This window comes from Podarcis filfolensis (genome assembly GCF_964270895.1).
Source record: "Podarcis filfolensis genome assembly, chromosome: 8".
In the NCBI taxonomy this organism is placed as follows: Eukaryota; Metazoa; Chordata; class Lepidosauria; order Squamata; family Lacertidae; genus Podarcis; species Podarcis filfolensis.
This window is the reverse complement of record NC_139611.1, coordinates 17,698,455-17,719,037: the sequence shown is the minus strand read 5'-3', so window position 1 is coordinate 17,719,037 and position 20,583 is coordinate 17,698,455. Positions and strand designations below refer to the sequence as shown.

The window sequence follows — 20,583 nt, the reverse complement described above, 5'->3', positions numbered from 1 at the left end:
TTCGTTTTGGTCGCTCTTTTGTTGCACCACAGCCCCTCCAGACAGCAATAATATGGTAGTGTTGGTGGAAGCATCACAGAACAACTAATAAAGGAGAATAAATTTGCCACTAATGCACTATCCTTACATCAAGAACATGTTGCAGAATACATCAGAAAATAAAACGCAAGGCGCTAAGAACTGCATTCTGCGAGTTTCCTTTTCCCCTTAAATAGTGATCTTCTTGTGTTGTCCTTTCTGCTACCTGTAAATGAAGTTCAAAAGAAGAGCACCTGGTTCCCTATCAGGTTGGTGGGCACAGAGGACAGGGCTCTTTTATTGGTGGCCCCACACCTGTGGAATTTGCTGATCTATTTGAGATCAGGATGCAGAGACTCCATCACAACTAACAACCTTCAGTAGACCTAATGCCCATGGATTTCTCTTCTGCACTTCATGTTCCGACAGAGATATGAAAACATTCCACAACATTAAATAATTCAGGCAAAGCCCTCCACAAATTTCTCTTCTCCCTGACATGCTACAAGGACTACAGAGGAGCAAAAACATCCCACAACATTAAAGAATTAAGGCAAAGGCAATTCCCAAGAAGGTTCATACTCACACAGCCAGCGGCCTTACTCTGCGCATCCGCAAGACGCCGCACATGACCGCCCACACATTGGCTCCATGGAGACCACCCTAACCAGTGAGTGCTGGGGTGAGGGGACCAAGAGTTATCTGCCAAATTACCTAGCAATTGTCCCTCTTTAAATAGCCCTCCTTGAGGCTGAATCCCTCCCCAGCTTGGACCAGCAATGCTGCGGAGCTGCTCCCATGAGCCCGTCCAGAGTGTGGGAGGAAAAGGGAGGGGGAGAAGGGGCGCTAATCTCCAGTCCAGCGCTCTGCTTAATCAGATAAAGTTTATGACAGAAAAGTCATTAGAGGCAGGTGCTGTCGATGGGCGTCTGGCTCCAGATTTTCAGACAGTGGCGGGGGTTTGTGCTATCTGTCCTCTTTTGCCCCAACCCCTTGCAGAACTGCTCTCTCTACCAAACCTGACCTTAACAGGAGTCTTCAGGCGATGTTAGCTGCAATCCTAAAGGGCTACCCTGTTCCTTCAAGGTGGAATCGTCTCGATGCAGCCACCCAAGTTACCATTTACGTGTGAAGAAGAAGCTGGTTTTCACCACTGGCCATTTAAATCATACCGCCCAATCCATATCTCCTCTCCCCTGCCGTCCTGGCTCCTGCCGACACCACGGCAAGCAATTTCAAGGCTTATCCCTTGCCTAGATACCACCTTCAAGAAGCATTATGCAAAATATTTCCAAAGGAGTTTAGAGGATTAATTTGAGGCGATTATCGGTTCCTCTTAATCGTGCAAATCAATAACTCCGGACGTCAGGGACAAAGGACAGATAAAAGCTGCCGTCAGCGCAACAGGAAAAGGAGGCTGGGCTGACCAGGGGTGGGGTGAGGAAAGAGGCCTGACATGGTGGACATGACAGTGGGTTTAATTGGCTTATAACCCCATCATCACAGCAGTCTAGGGTGCAAGTCTGTGCAGCTCCCCCCCCTTCTTATGTGCAATGACCACAGAATGGCATGTTAGGTCAGTGCAATGTTCCATAGCCTGGTTTATACAGGCAGCAAAATGAAGTTCCTAAAGATTTACGTAAATTTATATTCTACTTGGTCATAAAATAACCCCTCAAAGCAGTTTACAAAAAGAATGAAACAATGAAATTATCAATAAAAAACAGTTAATCACTTTGAGGTTTTCCCCTCCAATAAAGCGGTATATAAATTTTATGAAATAAATAAAAAGGGGGAGCCCTATTTCCCCTCACAGAGCTCCAATTCCCAGAAATCCCTTGGAAGAGGGATTGATTGTTAAACCATTCTGAAAATGGTTCAACCAAATGCAAATCTGGGAAGTGGGTAATAAGCTCCAAATAACTCTCAGCATCTTTAACAAGCTACAGCTCTAATAATTCCTGGAAGCTGTCTTGAAAGTGGAATCATAACGCTTTAAATGCATGGTGTGAATGTGACCTCAGTCTCTGCTCAAAGAATACTAGATTGTCAGCTTGAAGACTCCCCAACTAAGTTTTCTTGAGAGGCTAACTCAGGGATTGCTATCCCCTAACACACACAGACATCCGATCATGTCACTCTCCCCACACCCCTGTGTGGAAACAGGCCAGGAACAATTTCATCACATGTTGAACAGTTCCTATAGACCAGGGATGGGTGACGACCAGCCTCTGTGACAAATGCAGTCCTGCAAGCCTCTCCATTTAGCCCTTGAGATATATCCTCTCCCCCAGGGCATGTACCTCATTGGACCTACTTCACAACCTTCTTGAACATTTTTGCTTGGCTGAAATGCGCTAGTGAACTCTGAGCGGGCATAAAGCAGCTTAATATGTAAGCAAGAAAGTCTGAAAACTGCCTACCAGCATAATGCAAGAACCTCTGAGCTGGGGACAGCCGGGGGGGGGGGGGGGGAGGCACAGATGCCTCTCTCCTAAAAAGAAGACTTCCTTCCGATATGCACTGATTTTCTTTCTTTTTTCTAAAACACAGCCAGCTCTCCCATGCCCACCTGCCCTCCCCCAAATACGCACATACGAAATCAGATTAGTCGTCTGATCCCTTCCAGCAGCGTATTTTTTATATATATATATATATTTTAAAAACGGATTAGAAAAGGAGGCCTAAGAGAGAGATAGGGATCTCCTGAGAGGTTGAAGAGGAGACAGATAATCTCCTGAAGGACTGAAGGTTGCCGTAACCATTTTCAATTTGACCAAGTTTTTCCTCCCTCCACCCCGCCTTTTTGCTAATTAATGCCTTAGAAGGTTTTCAGCGTTGACAGCGCGGAGGAGAAAAGGGAGGGCAAAATACAGAAGGAACATCCAATCTCCCCCTTTCTCACAGACAAGCAAATCAAAGTATGTCCCCTATCTTAACAGTTTTTACTGATAAGTAATGGCCGCTTCACGAATTACGTCAGGAATGGGTGAGAAAAGTGGAAGCGGCAACAAAATGCTGCAGTGGGGAGTGTTGCAACTGAGAGTTGCAGCCAGCTAGCCAGCAATGCCCTTTCCCAAGAGATGCCATTCCATTTCACCTCCCTGAAACAGACCCTTTGACTCAGGTTGCACGTAACACTGGGCCAAGTTATGGTCGTATCCAATACTAGTCCTACTCAAGAGTAGATGCATTGGAAGTTAAAGGTTAAAGCATGCAGGCTCCCAGAGAGAAGACTGCGGCCTCTCTGCTTCTCTCCTGCTCCTATGTTGCTGTGAGTGAAGCCTTGGTTTGGCTTAGTGGTTGTGCACACCCAGGCTTATGCTTTGCCTGGAGTAAGACAAACCACAATCCTCTGACTGGACAACACATTAAGCCAAACCATGGCTTAGCCGACAAAAGGTTTAAAAGAGGACTGGGCAAATTCATGGAGGATAAGGCTTCCAATGGCTACTAGCCTTAATGGCCATGCTCTGTCTCCCCACAGGGCAGGGCCAGAGAAGCAAAATGTGTCAGGGACCAAGACTCGGGAGAAGCAGAGGATCCCAGAACACCTGCTCCATATTCCTCAGTTCACAGTAAACCTCCACCCACCTCTGTTTAAGAGCCAGGGCCCTGCAATTGTCAACTGATGCCCATCTCTATGTTCCTCCTTCAAGGTCCGGAAGGTGGCAACACAAGAACAGGCCTTTTCAGTGGTGGCTCCCTGCTTGTGGAATGCTCTCCCCAGTGAGACTCGCCTGGTGCCTTCTTTCTCTAGCTCTAGGTGCCAGGCAAAAGCTTTCCTTTTTACTTGGGCTTTTGGCCCTTAGTTTGAAGGATCAAAGTATTTGCAGTTTCTTTTGGTGGGGCAGAATCTGCTAGACTTGTCTTTTAGTTGTATAGACCTGTGCACTTTTTAGGACTTTTAAAAAGTATTAATTGTATTTGTTCTCATTGGTTTTAGTATTTCTATTGTGCTTGTAAGGCACTTTCAGCTATCTTTATGAGCAAGAAAATAAAACAACAATAACTTCCATCAGCCCTAGCCAGCATGGCCAATGGCCAGGGATGCTGGGAATGCAGCAACATCTTGAGGACCACCGGTTCCCTATCTCTCTTTTAAAAGCTGCTGCTTAAACTAATAGCCTCCATCCCAGCCTGATTGGGGCTCTTGCTTCACAGACTATTTCAGGTTAACCTTGGGTGACATTCAAACATGCCAAGATGTTTTGCAAGCGACTGTGGCTACCAAAAAGAGAGAAAAATGCTGCAATTCAGCCCATAACAAACAAATGCAATTGTTAATGTCTCCGCCCAACCACCCCCAGATTAATCTATTGTCTGCACGTAATGGGGCTAATAGTCCGCTTGCCTTCTCTCAAAAGGCCAACTATCCTAATCCATCCTCTGTAATGGCAATATAATGATTCACCAACGGCAACAGGATAGCTCTGAAGCTTACAGGAAATGGAGCTCGAGAGGAGATATACATGTGAGATGAACTCTGGGCAGAAAGATAACCTCAGCCAACCACACTGGAAGGATGAACATAGCCAGGTGTTTGTGCTGTTTTGCTGACTCTCCACAGAGTTAGTGCTCCCCCTATCCCGCTCACTCTATTTCTCATACCAATAAAATGAAGAAAATTTAAAAACCTCAAACATCCATATTATGCATGACTGGCTCTCGACTGATGGAAGCTGGATTCTAACAGAAAGTTTGCCTGCTTTGAAATTTCTGGAAATCTTAACGCATATATAGGTGCATTGGTGTCGGCATGTTCGTGTACACCAAACTTATGCAAGAAGGTATTACTTCAGTGCCTGAAATCCTGGGCAGCTGCTGTCAGTCAATGTAGACAATATGGAATTAGATGGACCAATGGCCTGAACCAGCATAAGCTTCCTATATTCCTAATAAATTAAGAATTGGAGGTTCCAAATTCAATCCCAAATGGTATATCCTGGTAGGGCTGGGAGAGACTCCCTGTCTGAAACCCTGGGAAATTGCTGCCAGTCAGTGTAGACTACATTGCGCTAGAGGGACCAAATGATCTGACTCGCTTCCTATCCATGTTAGTGAGATGTGCAGGTGTACACGTACACACACCCTGATATTTCTTTTTAAAAAACCACACACCTTGTTATTAACATTGCATTTTATAGTGTTAATCTGCCCTGAGATCTTATACTGAAGGGCAGGAAAGAAATCCAATAATAAATACACACACACACACACACACACACACACACACACACACACACTTACAGGCATTAGGAGTCAGGCATGTCTTTAATGGGGAGAAGGATGAAGAGGCTAATGGATCGAGGCAATTAACCAAAAAATAAATCAGCGTCAGGATCCTTGCGTCTCTCGCGCCAAGGCTGCCAGGCGCCTGTGGGGTCTGGCAAGATGTCGAAGTGTTAGCAGTCATAGTGATGGGCTGTCAAAAGGGAAGGGAAGGAGACAGCAGTAGTGAGTGGGGGGTGCTGGGAGGGGGAAAGCTAAGAATACAAATGAGGGACAGGGAACCCGAAACCTGTGTCAGGAACAGAATCCCAATTCAAGCCTGCAACAGACCTTTGAAACTGGAATTGGGGAGTTTGGTTCCAGCTGGGGAGTGAATCTAGAGCTGGGGGGTATGGAGGGTGGGGTGGGGTGGGAGAGGAAAAAATCTATTTGGTTTACATTTATAGGCGATTCAACTGGATTTGTACTTTTCAAAACAACATGAGAACTGAACACACAACCATCCTTTGAAATTTGCACTTCCGCCGAATTTTGCATTGCACTTCTCCAGCTACATAGCATGTACATAAAGGCATATAAAGTGGGATAAAGTGTGCATACAAACACAGGTATTGATGAAAACAACATGCAAAAACGTGTTATTTTAGGTGAACCTGCTTTGCAAAAAATGCATGTTCTTAGGAAAAATGGCATAAATACTGATGAATTTTCGCGAGGACTTAATTAATTACAACAGCAAACTGGGGATGAAAGAGGAATTCAAGATTGCAAAAATGGGAAACAGAGAGAAACTGACAGATTTGCCCATCCCTAGTGACAATGCACCATTGCATCGAACAGCTTGATCCTAGCGACGTGCCCCCAAAACAGTCACTAACACTCACTGGATATTTATTTGGGGAGGGGAGGGGGTGGAACGAAAGGAGACCCAGAAAGATAACGAGATATGAAATACAATGGAAAGCCATTCCTTTTTTAAAAAAGAAAAAAGTTTTACTCATCTTGCCATCTCTTAACGATCCTTCCTCCGCTGCAGAGATCGTATTAAATTTCCCTGATCAATATAGTCGCCATAAACCTGTCCCGACCCTCTGCCCTTCCTTAACATATAAAATAAAATCCAATATGCAAAGCAAGGAGCCGTGTTGGGGCCACGACGGCAGCAGCACAGACAGAGCTGAAGAACCACAAAGACATTAAGGAAATGGACAGAGGTATCTGCCTGTGCACCCACCGGGCAAAAGCTGCAGGGAAAGGCGCTTCCACCTGGCCACTTTCAATATTACTTGTTTGGTGTGGATGGGGAAACTTGCATCTCCTGACATTGCTGGACTCCAACTCCCTTCAGCCCCCGTCAGCATGGTAAGTAGTCAGGGACAGACCCAGTTTGTCACCACTGGCACGCATACACACACACAGGCTGGGAGAACTCAATGGCACCCCCCCTGGAGGCTTCACCTGGCGCAAAACACGCAGCTAGCTCCCCATAGCTACGGTTCTGGAGCTGGAGTCCAGCAACTCGTGACCCTTCAGATGATGCCAGGCTTCAGCTCCCAGCATCCCTGACCACTGGCCATGCTGGCTGGGGATTGGAGTCTGCACATCTGGAGGACCAGAAGTTCCCCACCCCTGACCGACATAATGAAAGGCTCTCCCCTGAACAGAAAAGGTAAAGGTAAAGGGACCCTTGACCGTTAGGTCCATTCGCGGACGACTCTGTGGTTACGGTGCTCATCTCGCTTTACTGGCCGAGGGAGCCGGCTTCTGGGTCATGTGGCCAGCATGACTAAGCCGCTTCCGGCGAACCAGAGCAGAGCACGGAAATGCCGTTTACCTTCCCGCTGGAGTGGTGCCTATTTGTCTACTTGCACTTTGACGTGCTTTTGAACTGCTAGGTTGGCAGGAGCTGGGACCTAGCAATAGGAGCTCACCCCGTCAAGGGGAACAGACCCACAAACGCCCAAGAAATGTCAGTCCTTCACTGCCCTGTGCAGTTGTATTATTTTGAAGTGCAGGATATAACCACAGCAGCTCCCATCGTGTTTCTGACTGCATAGGTTCAACGTATACAGCTCACAGAGCTTTAACATAGGAGTCTGCCTTTATACTGAATCAGACCATTGGGTCCATTGAGCTCAGTACTGTCTACCTTAACTAGCAGCAACACTTCAGGGTTTCAGGTGGCAAAGTCCTATCAGGAGATGCCGGGGATTGAATCTGGGACCTTCTGCATGCAAAGCAGATGTCCTAACCACAGAGCCACAACCCTTCACTCCCTTTCGCTGACTGAAATGGAAAGTTCCATGCTTTTAATGAGAAATGCAGTTTATTCTGCAATGCAAGAAATGTTCCCATTTTGAATGCCAGCATGAAGTAAGTGGGAATCCCGCGAAAAAGAAAGGCAGTTTTAACAGGACCCCCCCCCCCCGTTTTACTGTCCAGCTTTTCGTTAGTTCATCTAACAGCAACAGAGTTCCCTCCTGGAGTTTCGCAGCTGGCCCAGATAACAGGGCTGATTGGGCTTTTCAAGCCTCGGCTGCAAATCAAAACCATCAAATCAAACTAGATCACACGGCATGCTTTAGCAGGTTATTATATCATGAGCTTGTCGTCCCAGTGACACAGCATTATCAAAAAGCTTGCAGAAACTGTGTGCCTGGCAGAAGACTTGGAGCTGGAACGGCCCTACCATTAGGGACAGTGAGGCGGATGCCTCAGGCGGAAGTGAAGTATGGGAGGGCGGTGCTGTGTATGCCCCTGTCTACCCTGTTCTCTACTCCCATCAGCAAGCCTGCTGCTTTATCAAGAGGTCTGGAATGTGACGTGAATGAAGAAGCCAATCCATAAGCTCAGAGCCCTAAGAACAGGATCTGGAGTCAACAAATTTCAGGACACATGGCAAACCTTCCTTACGCTTGTGTCTGGAGACGAAAATGACTGAAGCGCCCCAGCCCAAGCCACACATGGCTAATTGTGACTAAATACTTTCGGGGAAATCTCAAAATATTTTCAGCACTGATGAATGAAATTTGAATACATCCATGAGATGTGATTGTAGGAAGGTACATTCTTTCACCTTTGGTGGACGTGCCCGAAGATTAAGGCATTCTGGGAAATGATCTATAATGAACTTAAAAAGGTATTTAAATATACTTTCCCTAAGAAACCAGAGGCCTTTCTCTTGGGTATTGTCGGACAGGGGGTGTTAAAGACGGACATAACTTTCTTTTTGTACGCTACAACAGCAGCTAGAATACTTATTGCGAAGTACTGGAAGACACAAGAACTACCCACACTGGAAGAATGGCAGATGAAGGTGATAGACTACATGGGCCTGGCAGAAATGACGAGCAGAATCCGAAACCAGGGAAGAGAAGCAGCGCAAGAAGAATGGAAAAAGTTCAAGGACTATTTAAAGAAATACTACAAAATTAATGAAAGTTAGAATGATGTTGGACTGGAAAGTAAACGGTTACTATTAGCAAGGGTTAAGACAAGGAGAATAAGGAAGATTAGATTAAATTTAAATTAAAATAAGGGAAGATTTGCTGAGTAATTGATAAGAATTTGGAATACAGAAAAGGGAGGCATGAGGAAGTCGGGGAAGAAAGGTATAAGAAATTAAGATATGAAATGGTACATGTTTTTTGTTTTGTTTTTGTTTTTGTCTGTTTATGTATTTGTTGTATGTTTGTTGTTGTTATAAAAACCTTTAATAAAAAATTATTTAAAAAAAAAAGAGATGTGATTGTAACTCCCTGTGAAACATTTTCTCTCTTTGTTATGATTTATCTTCGTTCTTTTACGTTTATAAAAGTAATACAAAAATGTTTTGCTTGTTTTGAAGCAGGCCTGCTGCCTTCAGGTGGGGTGGGAACGAACAGCCCCATTGCCAGTATTGAAGTAAAACTCAATGGCCGGCCAGTCAGCTTCGTACATGGAACGGGAGGAGGCGAAGCATCATCATCTCCTTTGCCTTACGCTTAGGGGGTGAAGTTTTTCAATGTGACACTTTGTGGTGTAACTCCGTTTGCATGTACGGCAGCTGTGGCATCTCCAGGTAGGGCTGGGAATGAAGACTCCTACCTGAAGCCCCGGAGAGCTGCTGCCAGTCAGTGTGTGCAATACTGAGCTAGATGGACCAACAATTCTGACTCAGGATAAGGCATCATTTCATCTTTCTTTTCCTGTCAGGCATCAGCGGGGAGGGGGCAGGGTGTCAACATCATTTACGGCCCAGGAATTTCTGCACTCAACTCTATTCGAGTACCAAAAGGCAACTTCTTTGCAAACAAAAAAAGGATCTTGTTGCCAAAGTTTCAAGAAGAAAAAGGGGGTGGGGATGGGTCCCCGATGGTGTCACGCTTTGCGAGGCGTCTGTGTTATTTAAGAACGAGCGAAACAGGAGCGATGTATCAGTCAGAGCTGCCTAAACGAGAGCGAACACCAAGGGACGGGGTAGGCGTGTAAATCAGCCAGAGCCTGCGCCAGAAGAAAAATAATGATCTTTTTATGGATGCCATTAAAAAGGGAACCCCAGCCTGCTCTATAAATACTGTTGCAGCACGACGACGCTGCCTGAACAACCTTATTTAACAGAAGCTGGTGCCTAACCTGTGAGATATATGAAAGATCTCAAGGACAGTTTGACCAGGTTGGGGTGTGTTGGTGTGGGTGTGTATACTTGGGTGAATATTGAAAAAAACACCTTTAAAAGCAAAACTTATCCAAGCTCTTCAAGAGCAACACTCTGATCTGGGTCTTCAGTCCAGGATGTGAACTTGGGAAATTCCCTCTGGATAAGCCACAGAAAATTGAGTACTCATCCCTTCTGGGAGACAGAAAAGGTTGCCTGGACCCATCAGACATGGCATTATGGGCATCAGACACACATCTCCCTCCTCCTGAGGCAAGTGGTTGTGGCAGACGGAGGAAGTACTGAGGAACAAAAGTATATTGTGGTTAGAGTATCGGACTATGACTTGGGATACCAGGGTTCAAATCCTCACTCAGCCATAAAGCTGACTGGATGACCTAGGGCCCAGTCACTGCCTTTCAGCCTAGCCTATATCACAGGGTTGTTGTGAAGATAACATTGGGAGGGAAAAACCATGTACACTACCTCAAGCTCCTTGAAGGAAAAGGTGGTACCTCCGGTTATGCAATTAATTCATTCCGGAGATCCTTTCTTAACCTGAAACTGTTCTTAACATGAGCAGTGCTTTTGCTAATGGGGCCTCCCACTACCGCCATCGCGCAACTTCTGCTCAGATCCCAGGGCAAAGTTCACAACCAGGAGCATCTACTTCTGGGTTAGCAGAGCTCATTATCTGAAGCGTTCGTAAGGAGGACGGTACATAACCCAAGGTTCCACTGTATATAAATGCAATAATTAGAATGCAGCATCCCTGCACATTAAGCAGAAATACAGGAAAATGGCTGAGGAACAGTCAACCACCCGTGCTGCATGACCCCAATAAAAAGAGCTGCCTGGATGAGGTAGACAGGTGTGATGACAGTGGAAAGGCAGTGGAGATCGAACAATGAAGATGTGGGGTGGGGGAGCTTGGTAACCGCAACCCCACAGGGCACAGGCATTTGTGAGACAACATGGCACCAAAGTGCTGTTAGGCCCAATGCCAATGATTCTACCACAAGGGCAGAAAATGGCAACCCAGAGATGTGGAGTGTGCCAAACTCGAGCTGTAGACTCACCAAGCCGCCAAAAACTGATTCCCTCATGCTCAGTCCGTCAAATCTAAACTTTTCTCCCTCCCTCCCTCAAAAGCGACAAGTAACAGTGCGGATGAAGAAGCAAGAATATGGAGGCCCAAATGGACAAAGCAGCTAAGGGGGCGGGGGGGGGGGGGAACAGGGGAAAGTCTGAGGGAAAGAACTGAGGGTGAAATGCTAATGACCCCAAGAAAGGAGATTTTCAGGTCCCACCCCTATTCCTGTAATTGTAATATGTTTTATCTGTTTTTTATTCTGAAGTTTAAATTGTTGTAACCTGCCCTGGGACCTGCCGGTGAAGGTAAGGTAATAAATCTACTCCCCACCTCTGCCTCCCACCCAGGGGAGGAGTCAAAAGCAGCCTTTCTCAACCTGTGGGTCCCCAGATGTTGTTGAACTACAACTCCCATCACCCCTAGCTAGCAAGGCCAGAGCTCAGGGATGATGGGAGTTGTAGTCCAACAACATCTGGGGACCACAGGTTGAGAACCGCTGGTCAAAAGGATCCAGAGGACCCTTCCAGTAGTAGGAGGCAGCTTACCTATAAGGAATGCCCTGGGGCAACATTGGGCAAATTAACATTAATGTCTGCCCACGTCCGCCTCTGGCCCTGCCCACTCATGTGTGGTGCAGACCAGGGTTCAAATCCCCAATCAGCGATGAAACGGATGGGAGTGACCTTGGGCAGCCAGAGTCACCCAGCCTATCCTATTTCATGGGAAAGGATATGCTACCTTGAGCTCCTTGGAGGAAAGTTGAATGAAAAAGTATGCGGTCCCCGAAAAGTTGCCTGGAAGGGAATGTGACTGTCGCACTGAAAAAGAGCAGTTCCCTCGCTGCGAGAAGCCATGTTACAGGGAACCAGGCAGAGGGCCTTCTCAGTAGTGGCACCCACCCTGTGGAACACCCTCCCACCAGATTTCAAACAGAAAAACAACTACCAGACTTTTAGAAGACATCTGACGGCAGCCCTGTTTAGGGAAGCTTTTAATGTTTAATAGACTATTGTATTTTAATACAGTGGTACCTCGGGTTAAGAACTTAATTCGTCCTGGAGGTCCGTTCTTAACCTGAAGCACCACTTTAGCTAATGGGGCCTCTTGCTGCCGCCGCGCCGCCAGAGCAAGATTTCTGTTCTCATCCTGAAGCAAAGTTCTTAACCTGAAGCACTATTTCTGGGTTAGCGGAGTCTGTAACCTGAAGCGTATGTAACCTGAGGTACCACTGTATTCTGTTGGAAGCCGCCCAGAGTGGCTGGGGAAACCCAGCCAGATGGGCAGGGTATAAATAATAATAATAATAAAATAATAATAATAATAATAATAATAATAATAATAATAATAGTAGTAGTAATAATAGTAATAATAATAATAATAGAAGAGCTTGCTAGATGCAGGCAATGGCCCATCCAGTCCAGCATCCGGTTCTCGCAGCAGCCAACCAGATGCTCACCAGAAGCCTGGAAGCAGGACCTGAGCACAAGAGCTCTCACCCTCCAGAGCACAGTCATCATGGCCAACAGCCATCAATAACACCATCGATTTGCCACCCCTATTCTAACAGCCTCACATTCTCGTACAACCAAAAGGATTAACACCCTCTGGCTGCGGTGCAAGGGATGATTCGCAGTAAGAGGCTTCCCCCAGATATCCTTGGCTTTGCACAGACCAGCCTGCAGGCGGGAAAGGCCTTGAGCCAGCCAGCAAGGTCAGCCCTCTCCAAAACTCCCCGTTCGGTAAGACCAGGACCTCTGAGTCAGCCGAAAGAAAGGACGGTGATCTGAGAGAAGCTGACAGCTCAACTTGATCTGAGACAACCCCCCCACCCCCCGTTGCCCACTTATCGCCTTGCACACAGCACGACAAAACCTTCCTAATCGCTCGCCGCATGGCCAATACCTTTCTTCGCCGGTCGATGGCGGGCAGAACAGCCCTGAGAGGATAAAAACCTGAAGATGAGCAACGCAAGGATTTGGGTCAAGGCTCTCAAGCCCTGCAATCGAGTGTCTAATCAGCGAGCAGCGAGGGCAGCGAGACAGGGAAGGAGCGAATGCGCCGCTGCAGAGCTCAACAGCACTCCGGTATTGAACAGAGGGGCATCGCAGCCTGCCGGGAAGCCGCGGGGTGGTTTTCATCCGAGATGCTCAGATCAGCCTTGGGCAAGCCAACGTTAAAGTGAACAGGGCTATGCAGCCCACCAGATCTAAAGAGCACCTCCCGCCTGCCTGCCTCCTTCCAACTTATTCTAATGTCAAGCTAGGGAGGCTGTAAAAGGGCCCTTTTCAGCTCTGCTAGGCTTTGGGATTAAGCACATCGTGAGCTTCTCTTCTATTCAGACAGCAAGTGCCTAGCTAAACTATAGCACTCACTCCCGCGGGAGGCAGCAATGGCCACCAGCTTGGACGGCTTTAAAAGAGGGCAGGCAAATCTATGCAAGAAAAGGCTATCAATGGCTACTAGCCACAATGGCTATGCTCTACCGCTAGTGTCGGAAGCAGTATGCCTCCATGTGCCCGTTGCCGGGAAGCAAAAGTGGGGAGAGTAAGAGCAGGATGCTGGACCAGGTGAAACAGGCTGTTGCCTTGATCCAGCAGTCAGGCTCTTCTTAAAAGGTAAAGGTAAAGGGACCCCTGACCATTAGGTCCAGTCGCAGGCGACTCTGGGGTTGCGGCGCTCATCTCGCTTTCCTGGCCGAGGGAGCCGGCATACAGCTTCCGGGTGATGTGGCCAGCATGACTAAGCCGCTTCTGGCGAACCAGAGCAGTGCACGGAAACACTGTTTACCTTCCCGCCGGAGCAGTACTCATTTATCTACTTGCACTTTGACATGCTTTCGAACTGCTAGGTTGGCAGGAGCAGGGACTGAGCAACCGGAGCTCACCCCGTTGCAGGGATTCGAACCGCCGACCTTCTGATCGGCAAGTCCTAGGCTCTGTGGTTTAACCCACAGCGCCACCCACGTCCCAGGCTCTTCTTAGATTCATCTTATTCCATCGGATGGGTTTAAAAGGCGATGAGATAAATTCATGAAGAGTAGGGCTATCGGTGGCTGCTAGTTACAACAGCTGGCTTCTACCTCCACCGTTGGAGGCAGTAGACTTCTGAATACCCACCGCTGGGAGTCACACGTTGTGGCACCTGTCCGTCTCCGGAGACAATGGAGGAGTGCTCCTTCGGGAGTGAAGTCAAACTGTTGGAAGGTTGCAGCACCTGCTGTGGTTTTTAGAGAGGGCCCAGTGCAAGTTGGTCCAAGAGGAAGGTCCAAGCGTAAACAGCAACTTTGTTTAAAGGAACAAGAGGCCTTTTTTATTGCAGATACACATCTCTGCAGTGTCTGCTCCTTGCCAGAGTTCTGAAGGACTCTCCGCCTCCCCCGCTGCCCCCTGCTGTCTATCTCCATTGGCTTGCCCGCCTCGACCGCTACCAGCACCTATAAATCTTCCCTCTCAACATCCATCAAGCACCTGTGTTATCGATCATCCCCTGACCACAGCGCAATGTGGCTATTAATACAAAGACTCGCTGACAGGGCGACATCAGGGGCGCGCAGAACGAAGAGGCACCCCAGCGGACTTCAAGCTGGGGGAAGCGATCGAGGGTTCCCTCAAAAGAGGTGGCTTGCAGTTAGTAAATGACGTCCCCTTGCAAAATGGCCTGGCTGCCCTGCCTCTTCTCCCCATGGAATATGCAAGTGTGGAACAGCACCAGGTGCATTTCTGCAGGACACTCTTGGTTCAAGTGGGGCAATGGTGAGGCCAAAAAAGGCTTGACAACATACAGCAGAAGTTCAATGGGCATTGCAAAGCTGGCCTAAAGTGGGTCATCCCAAGGGCAGCCCAATGTTCCACTTTTAAAAGCAAAACAAAGAGAGAGAAATAGAAAAGGGGGTGGGGAAAGAACATGCCTGCACTGCTAATGTATACCAGTTCTATACTAGTCAAAGTGTCATGACCTCCCATACCACTGCCCCCCCAATTCCTGGGAATTGTAGTTTGGTGTGACTGCTAAACAAAACCTTGTTAGAGATCCTCTAAGCCAGGGGTGTCCAACAGGTCGATTGCGATCTACTGGTTGATCGTAGGGTGTCCCTGGGCAATCGTGGTCCCCCCCCCCCCGAGAAGTTCGCCCAGAAGGCTATGTGGCCCTCAGGCTAGAAACAGCTCCCAACATGAGCCAGAATTCTTCTGCAATATGAAAAGATTTTTCAACAGAAAGAGATCCTTCAGCCTAAGTACTCAGAAAAGCACATGGAGCCTGGAGGCGCATCAAACAGCAGCATCTCCTCCAGAGATTACTTCTTTCCTTAACTTTAAAATACCTTTCAAATTAAACAACATGAATCTATTTACTGCTTTTCTCCAGCTGTTGCCTGAAAACCATACAAATGCACCAATGACGTGTGTTTGTGGGGGGGGGGTTGGGGGGGACACCTTTCACTCGCCATAATGCCACCTTCCCATGACGGTCTCTTTTGATTGCCAGCCACCAGCAACCGTTTCCTTGTTGATGTTGGCCTCACCTACAGGAAGAACGTCCTGGTACGGCAGCTGAGCAACCAGCATGAGATGTCAAGGCAAAGACAGCCTGGGCTTGGCTTGGCCTTTGTAATGTATTCTTTCAGGAAGATGAGTATCAAGAAAGAGAAAGAATCAAGACACCCTGGATGAGGTCCTGCAGAGCCAAGCTTGTGTGTTCCAGAGAGCTAAGAACGTACCTGAAGTGTTAAATAGCTTCTGTAAAACAGGTTGTGACTAACACACACACACACACACACACACACACACACACACACACACACGATAGCTGGCATTGATCCTGTTTTATCTTTTTTTTAAAAAAATTTTTTTTTTAAAAATGAGTTTATATACCACCTTTATCTCCAAGGAGCTCAAGGTGTGGCATGCATGCCCATGCCCACCACTCCTCATTCAATCCTCACATCAACTCTGCAAGGTAGGCTGGGCTGAAAGGTAGGGTCTGGACCAGGGTCACACACAGTGAGCTTCATGGCCAAGTGAGGATTTGACGCCTGGTCTTTTCAAGTCCCAACCTGACACTCTAACCACTGTGCCACGCTGGCTCTCGCAATAAAGGTACGTCAGCCTAAGGGACAGTGGCACGCCCAAGGTCATGGGGGTATTCAATGCTTGTCCCACTCACGAGTAGATACACTGAAGTTAATGCGCATTACTAAGATCCACTTATTTCAGTGTGTCTACTTGAGTAGGACTTAGTTGAACGCAACCCACAGGTTTCATGGCTGGGTCGGGATTAGAGAACAAGAACCCAACACCTATTCAATGCACTCATCAAATTTATCACTCTCTCTGTATGCCAAGCTATGACAATTGTCCCACCCGGCCTTGGCATGTGGCCCCCAGATGGTTACCCAGAGGGAAATGTGGCCCTCAGGATGAAAAATGTTCCTAAAGGTATGAGTTCCTAAAGGTATGAGTAGAAAGTTGAAAAGTTCTAAGAAGATCAGATCAAGAAGCCAATACTGTTAATATATTGAAGCTGGCTCATGTGGATAGGCCGAACTGGTAGGGACAGCCCAGGCTTCAAAAATTCTCTACATAGAATTGTAGAGTTGGAAAGGACCATGAGAGTCAGCTAGTCCCACCCCCTGCAATGCAGGAATCTTTTGCCTAATGTGGAGCTCAAACCCACAACCCTGAGATTAAGAGTCTCATACTCTACCAATTGAGCTATTCAATTTGAAACAGACCCAAAATGCAACAGCTTCCCTTCCAGTTCTCTTGTAACTTCCACAGTCTGGTGCTGACCTAACACCTAAACACGATTAGCACTAACCAGAATTTGTCATCCTAATTGAAGTTCAGAGCCAAGTTCAGAGCCTCCCCCACCACCACACACAAAGTAAAGCCATGGCTAGCTCAGCAAGCAAAGTCCTGCCTTCATAAGGTGTTTATAGGGAGACACCAACAAGACCCCTGCTGTCCCTTTGTAAACAGAGTCTACAGAGGTAGAGAAATCATCTAATCCCTGGCTTGAAACCCACTGCACCATCTCAAGGATCACCTTAACACTAGCCTTCCAAACCCACACTGAGTCCATAATTTTGTCTCTTGATACAAGGGGAAATACTTAAGGCATGACTTTTAGGTGAGCTTCCCATAGGTTATCCGGTGGGATGGTGGATGAGATGGGGCTTTGATCTGATCCAATGGGGCTCTTCTTATGAAATTGGATATTAATGCTTAGCCACAGTTAATAAAAACCAGTGCTATGGTTGCAAAGGGTTAATGGTACTGTGATCTGTCTGTACCACCACAGGGTCAGCAGCCCCACAGTAGGAATGGAGGAGCAATTAGTTTTGCTGGCATTTTAATAATCTGCACTTCTCGAACCAAAACATGAACAGAAATACAGTTTCCTTCAGAATTTGCAAATTTTGCAACCCAGCCAATGAATGTGTACAAAAATGCATAAATTAGAGGGTATACATAAAAATGTGTGTATTGGTGAAAACAACAGACAAAGGTAGGGAAGATCGCTGAAGTCAAAGCTGCATACAAAAACGTGTTTATTATGAAAAATTCACACTAGAATGTGGAAATGTTAAGAAACTCAATTTAAGAATGGAAAACGGAAGCAACCGAGAGAAACAAAAACTGACCACCCTGCTCCTCAGTTTCATAACCTCTGTCCTGTCCTACCCTTACCAACCAATTAAATGTTTTAAGATCACACGAAGGGCAGGTTTGACAGATGTGGTGATGTGCCACCCACGCCACCATTCCTGTCTACTGTCTCACCCGCCACAGACAAAACATGAAACATGCGTCAATCAGGCTGGAAGCACAACTTTGAGCAGCTGTTCCTTTCTCCTTACGCTTGCTAATTTGGCCAATTCTCCCTTGCAAGGAGCCTTAATTCTAGCGAGAGCTAACCCTGCAAACACACCATATACACATTTAGCTTGCACCACACAGAGCTACAATTCCCAGCACCCTAAGCAAACTATACCCCCCAGGATTCTTTGGGGGAAGCCATGTGTTTTCAATGGCACAGCCATGAGGAAACCTTTTACTTGTGTAAGTGATCCAGGTACGCCTTTGTATACTTGAATGCCCAAAGCTTGTGTCCTAGACTATGTACACGTGCGCTTTTAAATTTTTATTTAGAACAATTGTCCCCAGCCAAAGAAGGCTCCCAGAGCCACTTACATATAAGCAATTAAAACAGCTGACATAAGCTGCATACACATCATTCATTTAAAGCAAATTTAAAGTGCATTGCTTCCCTCTGGGAACTACAGCTTACTCCTCAGATAGCTAAAATGCCCAGCACTACAGTTCCCAGGATGCTTGGGGGGGGGGCATGTGCTTTAAATGTATGATGCGTACCTACTTGTAAGACCCAAACGATTTACTTTGGATTCACAAAGCAAAAACTGGAAGTCCACTGAAGCTGTTCAGCTCCCTGAATGGCTGGGCTAGGGGTAGCCAATGTAGTGCTATAAGGTGTTGGACTCCCAACTCCCATCAGCCCCCACCAGCACAACCAATGGCGAGAGATGATGGGAATTGTAGTCCAACTTGGGATCCTGACAGACCCCCTTTGCTTGATTTTTTTTTTTTAAGTGTTGGGGAAGTCTAAAAAGGGAAAAAGTATCACCATTTTGATTCTTGAAAAAAGAAAGCTTCTAACGATGCTTAAAAAAAGAAATAAAGGGAACGGCACCACATGGAGCCGCTTCTTTAAAAAAGATAGAGACACACACTTAAGGCACTACTATATCAGCTGTGTGAATGGCTTCAAAGTACTAAAGAGAAAAGATTACCCTGGAGACCTCAGGAGACTGAAATATTTCCCCTTTCAGGAAAGGGAGGGGGGGCGGAAGGAACCTCCCCACTAGCGTTGGGGTTTTGGCGTCGAGAATGCATGGGACTTGTTTGTATCTAATTAAACATTCTTTCATCGAGGACAACCGAGACAGCAACTCCAAGGTGACCAGACTGCTTAGGGGGGAGGAGGCAGGGCACCTTTGCAGACTTGGAAAGGAAGATCAAAAGAAGGAGAGGAAAGGAAGGCAGGTAAAATGAAGTCAGGCTGTTCCCAGACATGTTGCAAAGGGTAGAGACAAGACAAAACAACCACAAGCGTGCAAGGTAATAGAGTATGCACGACATAGTGTGGGACCAGTTCAGGACAATGGTTAATCTCGGAGGCAGGTTGCCTCTGGAAAAAGACCTCAGTGAACCTCAGGGTTTCCTGGATCCGATGCCCTCCAGGTGTTTTGGTCTACGATTCCCATCAGCTCCAGCCAGAACAGCTGGGAGTCAACGTCAATGGAAAGGGGTGCCATGTTGGGGATGAAAGGCTGGCTTACACCCCAACCCACCTCACATCCCAGAAATAACACCCACCTAGATTAGATGGAGGACTAAGGATTGGCTTGTATGTGTCATGTGGCTGAACTGTCAAACCTGCTGCTTAATGCTGGGTGGTGAAATGAGGGGGCTTGTTTCAGAGCAGCAGTGAAGTTGCCTGAAAGGTTCAAGGGAACTTAAGAATGAGTGGCTGACATTTGGTTTTTGGCCCCTCTTACAAGGATGACATCTCCCTCTAGAATGCCCCAGGTGTACTGTCTATGCAGAGGCAGTGGGAAGAATGCTGGCCGTGATTTGTGCCTACCAGCTTTTACTCACAGAGTGCCCAATTCATTTTGGAGGGCAAGAATTGACTGTGTGACTGGGAGGTGATAAGGTATCACGCCCCGCCCCCCATCAAAATGGTGTTTCAATTAAATGAAAAAGAGTTTAAATGGTGTTGCCAGAAAGGATAGTTTGGCTGAGTGCTAAATCAGTCGTGTGGATCACTTCTCCCGTGACAAACTCTGCAGGGGTCTACATGACTCAAATTCTCTACCTTCCCAATTGGCTGTGCAAATTATCTTTTTCTGCATTTAAGTATGAGTTTTGATTGCTCTGATGAAGACAAAAAATGAAAGCGGGGAAAAAGAAGGAAAAGCAAGATATCCCAAATCACAGTCGACCCCTACAAGAACATCCTTCCATATTTTTAAGTGGTACCCAACAATCCAACCCCCAAATGCATCGTTATATAAACTCTTGGCCTACCATACAAAGAGGGGCCCCAAAATTGGTACCTGCAAGAGGTCTCACGGAAAGAGATGTTCAGATCCCAATGTGCATGTATCCTGTTGAGAGAGGAGGAGGAGGAGGGGGAAAGGGAGAAAGAGAGAAAGAGAGAGAGAATTTTCAGTCGCAGGTGCTGAATAGGATGTTACAGCTCAGAGAAGCTCAGGCTCACAGACTAGGGGGGTTGTAACACTCCCTCATCTTGTAACCTCTGTCTAAAGTATTGTGTGCACCCTGTCCCACCTTTTCAGTGCTAAAACACAGTGTAGAGTGTCTATTTGCCACAAACCACAGTTTACCTTTAAACTTGGGGTGCAAGCAAGCTTCAGTCCCTGGCCTGAAACTCTGTCTTAGAGTTAATGTTGGCACAGAGGTAGCACAATACTCTAGTTAATGGTGTTTTTTTTTGGGGGGGGTTGGGTTTGAAGGAGGAAGGAACAGAGGTGACTGGGGCCTACTGAGACTGGTGGGGC

At 46.9% G+C, this 20,583-nt stretch overlaps 1 protein-coding gene and 1 long non-coding RNA gene across 16 annotated transcripts in view; one reads left to right on the top strand and one right to left on the bottom strand.

Annotated features, from left to right (window-relative positions):
• Positions 1-20,583, bottom strand: part of SAMD11 (sterile alpha motif domain containing 11) — a 317,484-nt gene that overhangs the window by 80,723 nt on the left and 216,178 nt on the right. For 13 of the 15 annotated variants that reach the window (XM_083628579.1, XM_083628580.1, XM_083628571.1 and 10 more), the window contains one exon: positions 20,119-20,169. The exons of the other annotated variants lie outside the window; for them this stretch is intronic. In XM_083628579.1, the coding sequence (XP_083484705.1) occupies positions 20,119-20,169 (51 nt within the window). The remainder of the gene's footprint in view (positions 1-20,118; positions 20,170-20,583) is intronic. 15 annotated transcript variants of the gene reach the window in all.
• The window catches only part of LOC310769620, a 343,443-nt gene continuing 337,563 nt past the window's right edge, over positions 14,704-20,583 (top strand). The window contains exon 1 of the long non-coding RNA XR_014551746.1: positions 14,704-15,052. This is a non-coding gene — a long non-coding RNA (uncharacterized lncRNA). The remainder of the gene's footprint in view (positions 15,053-20,583) is intronic.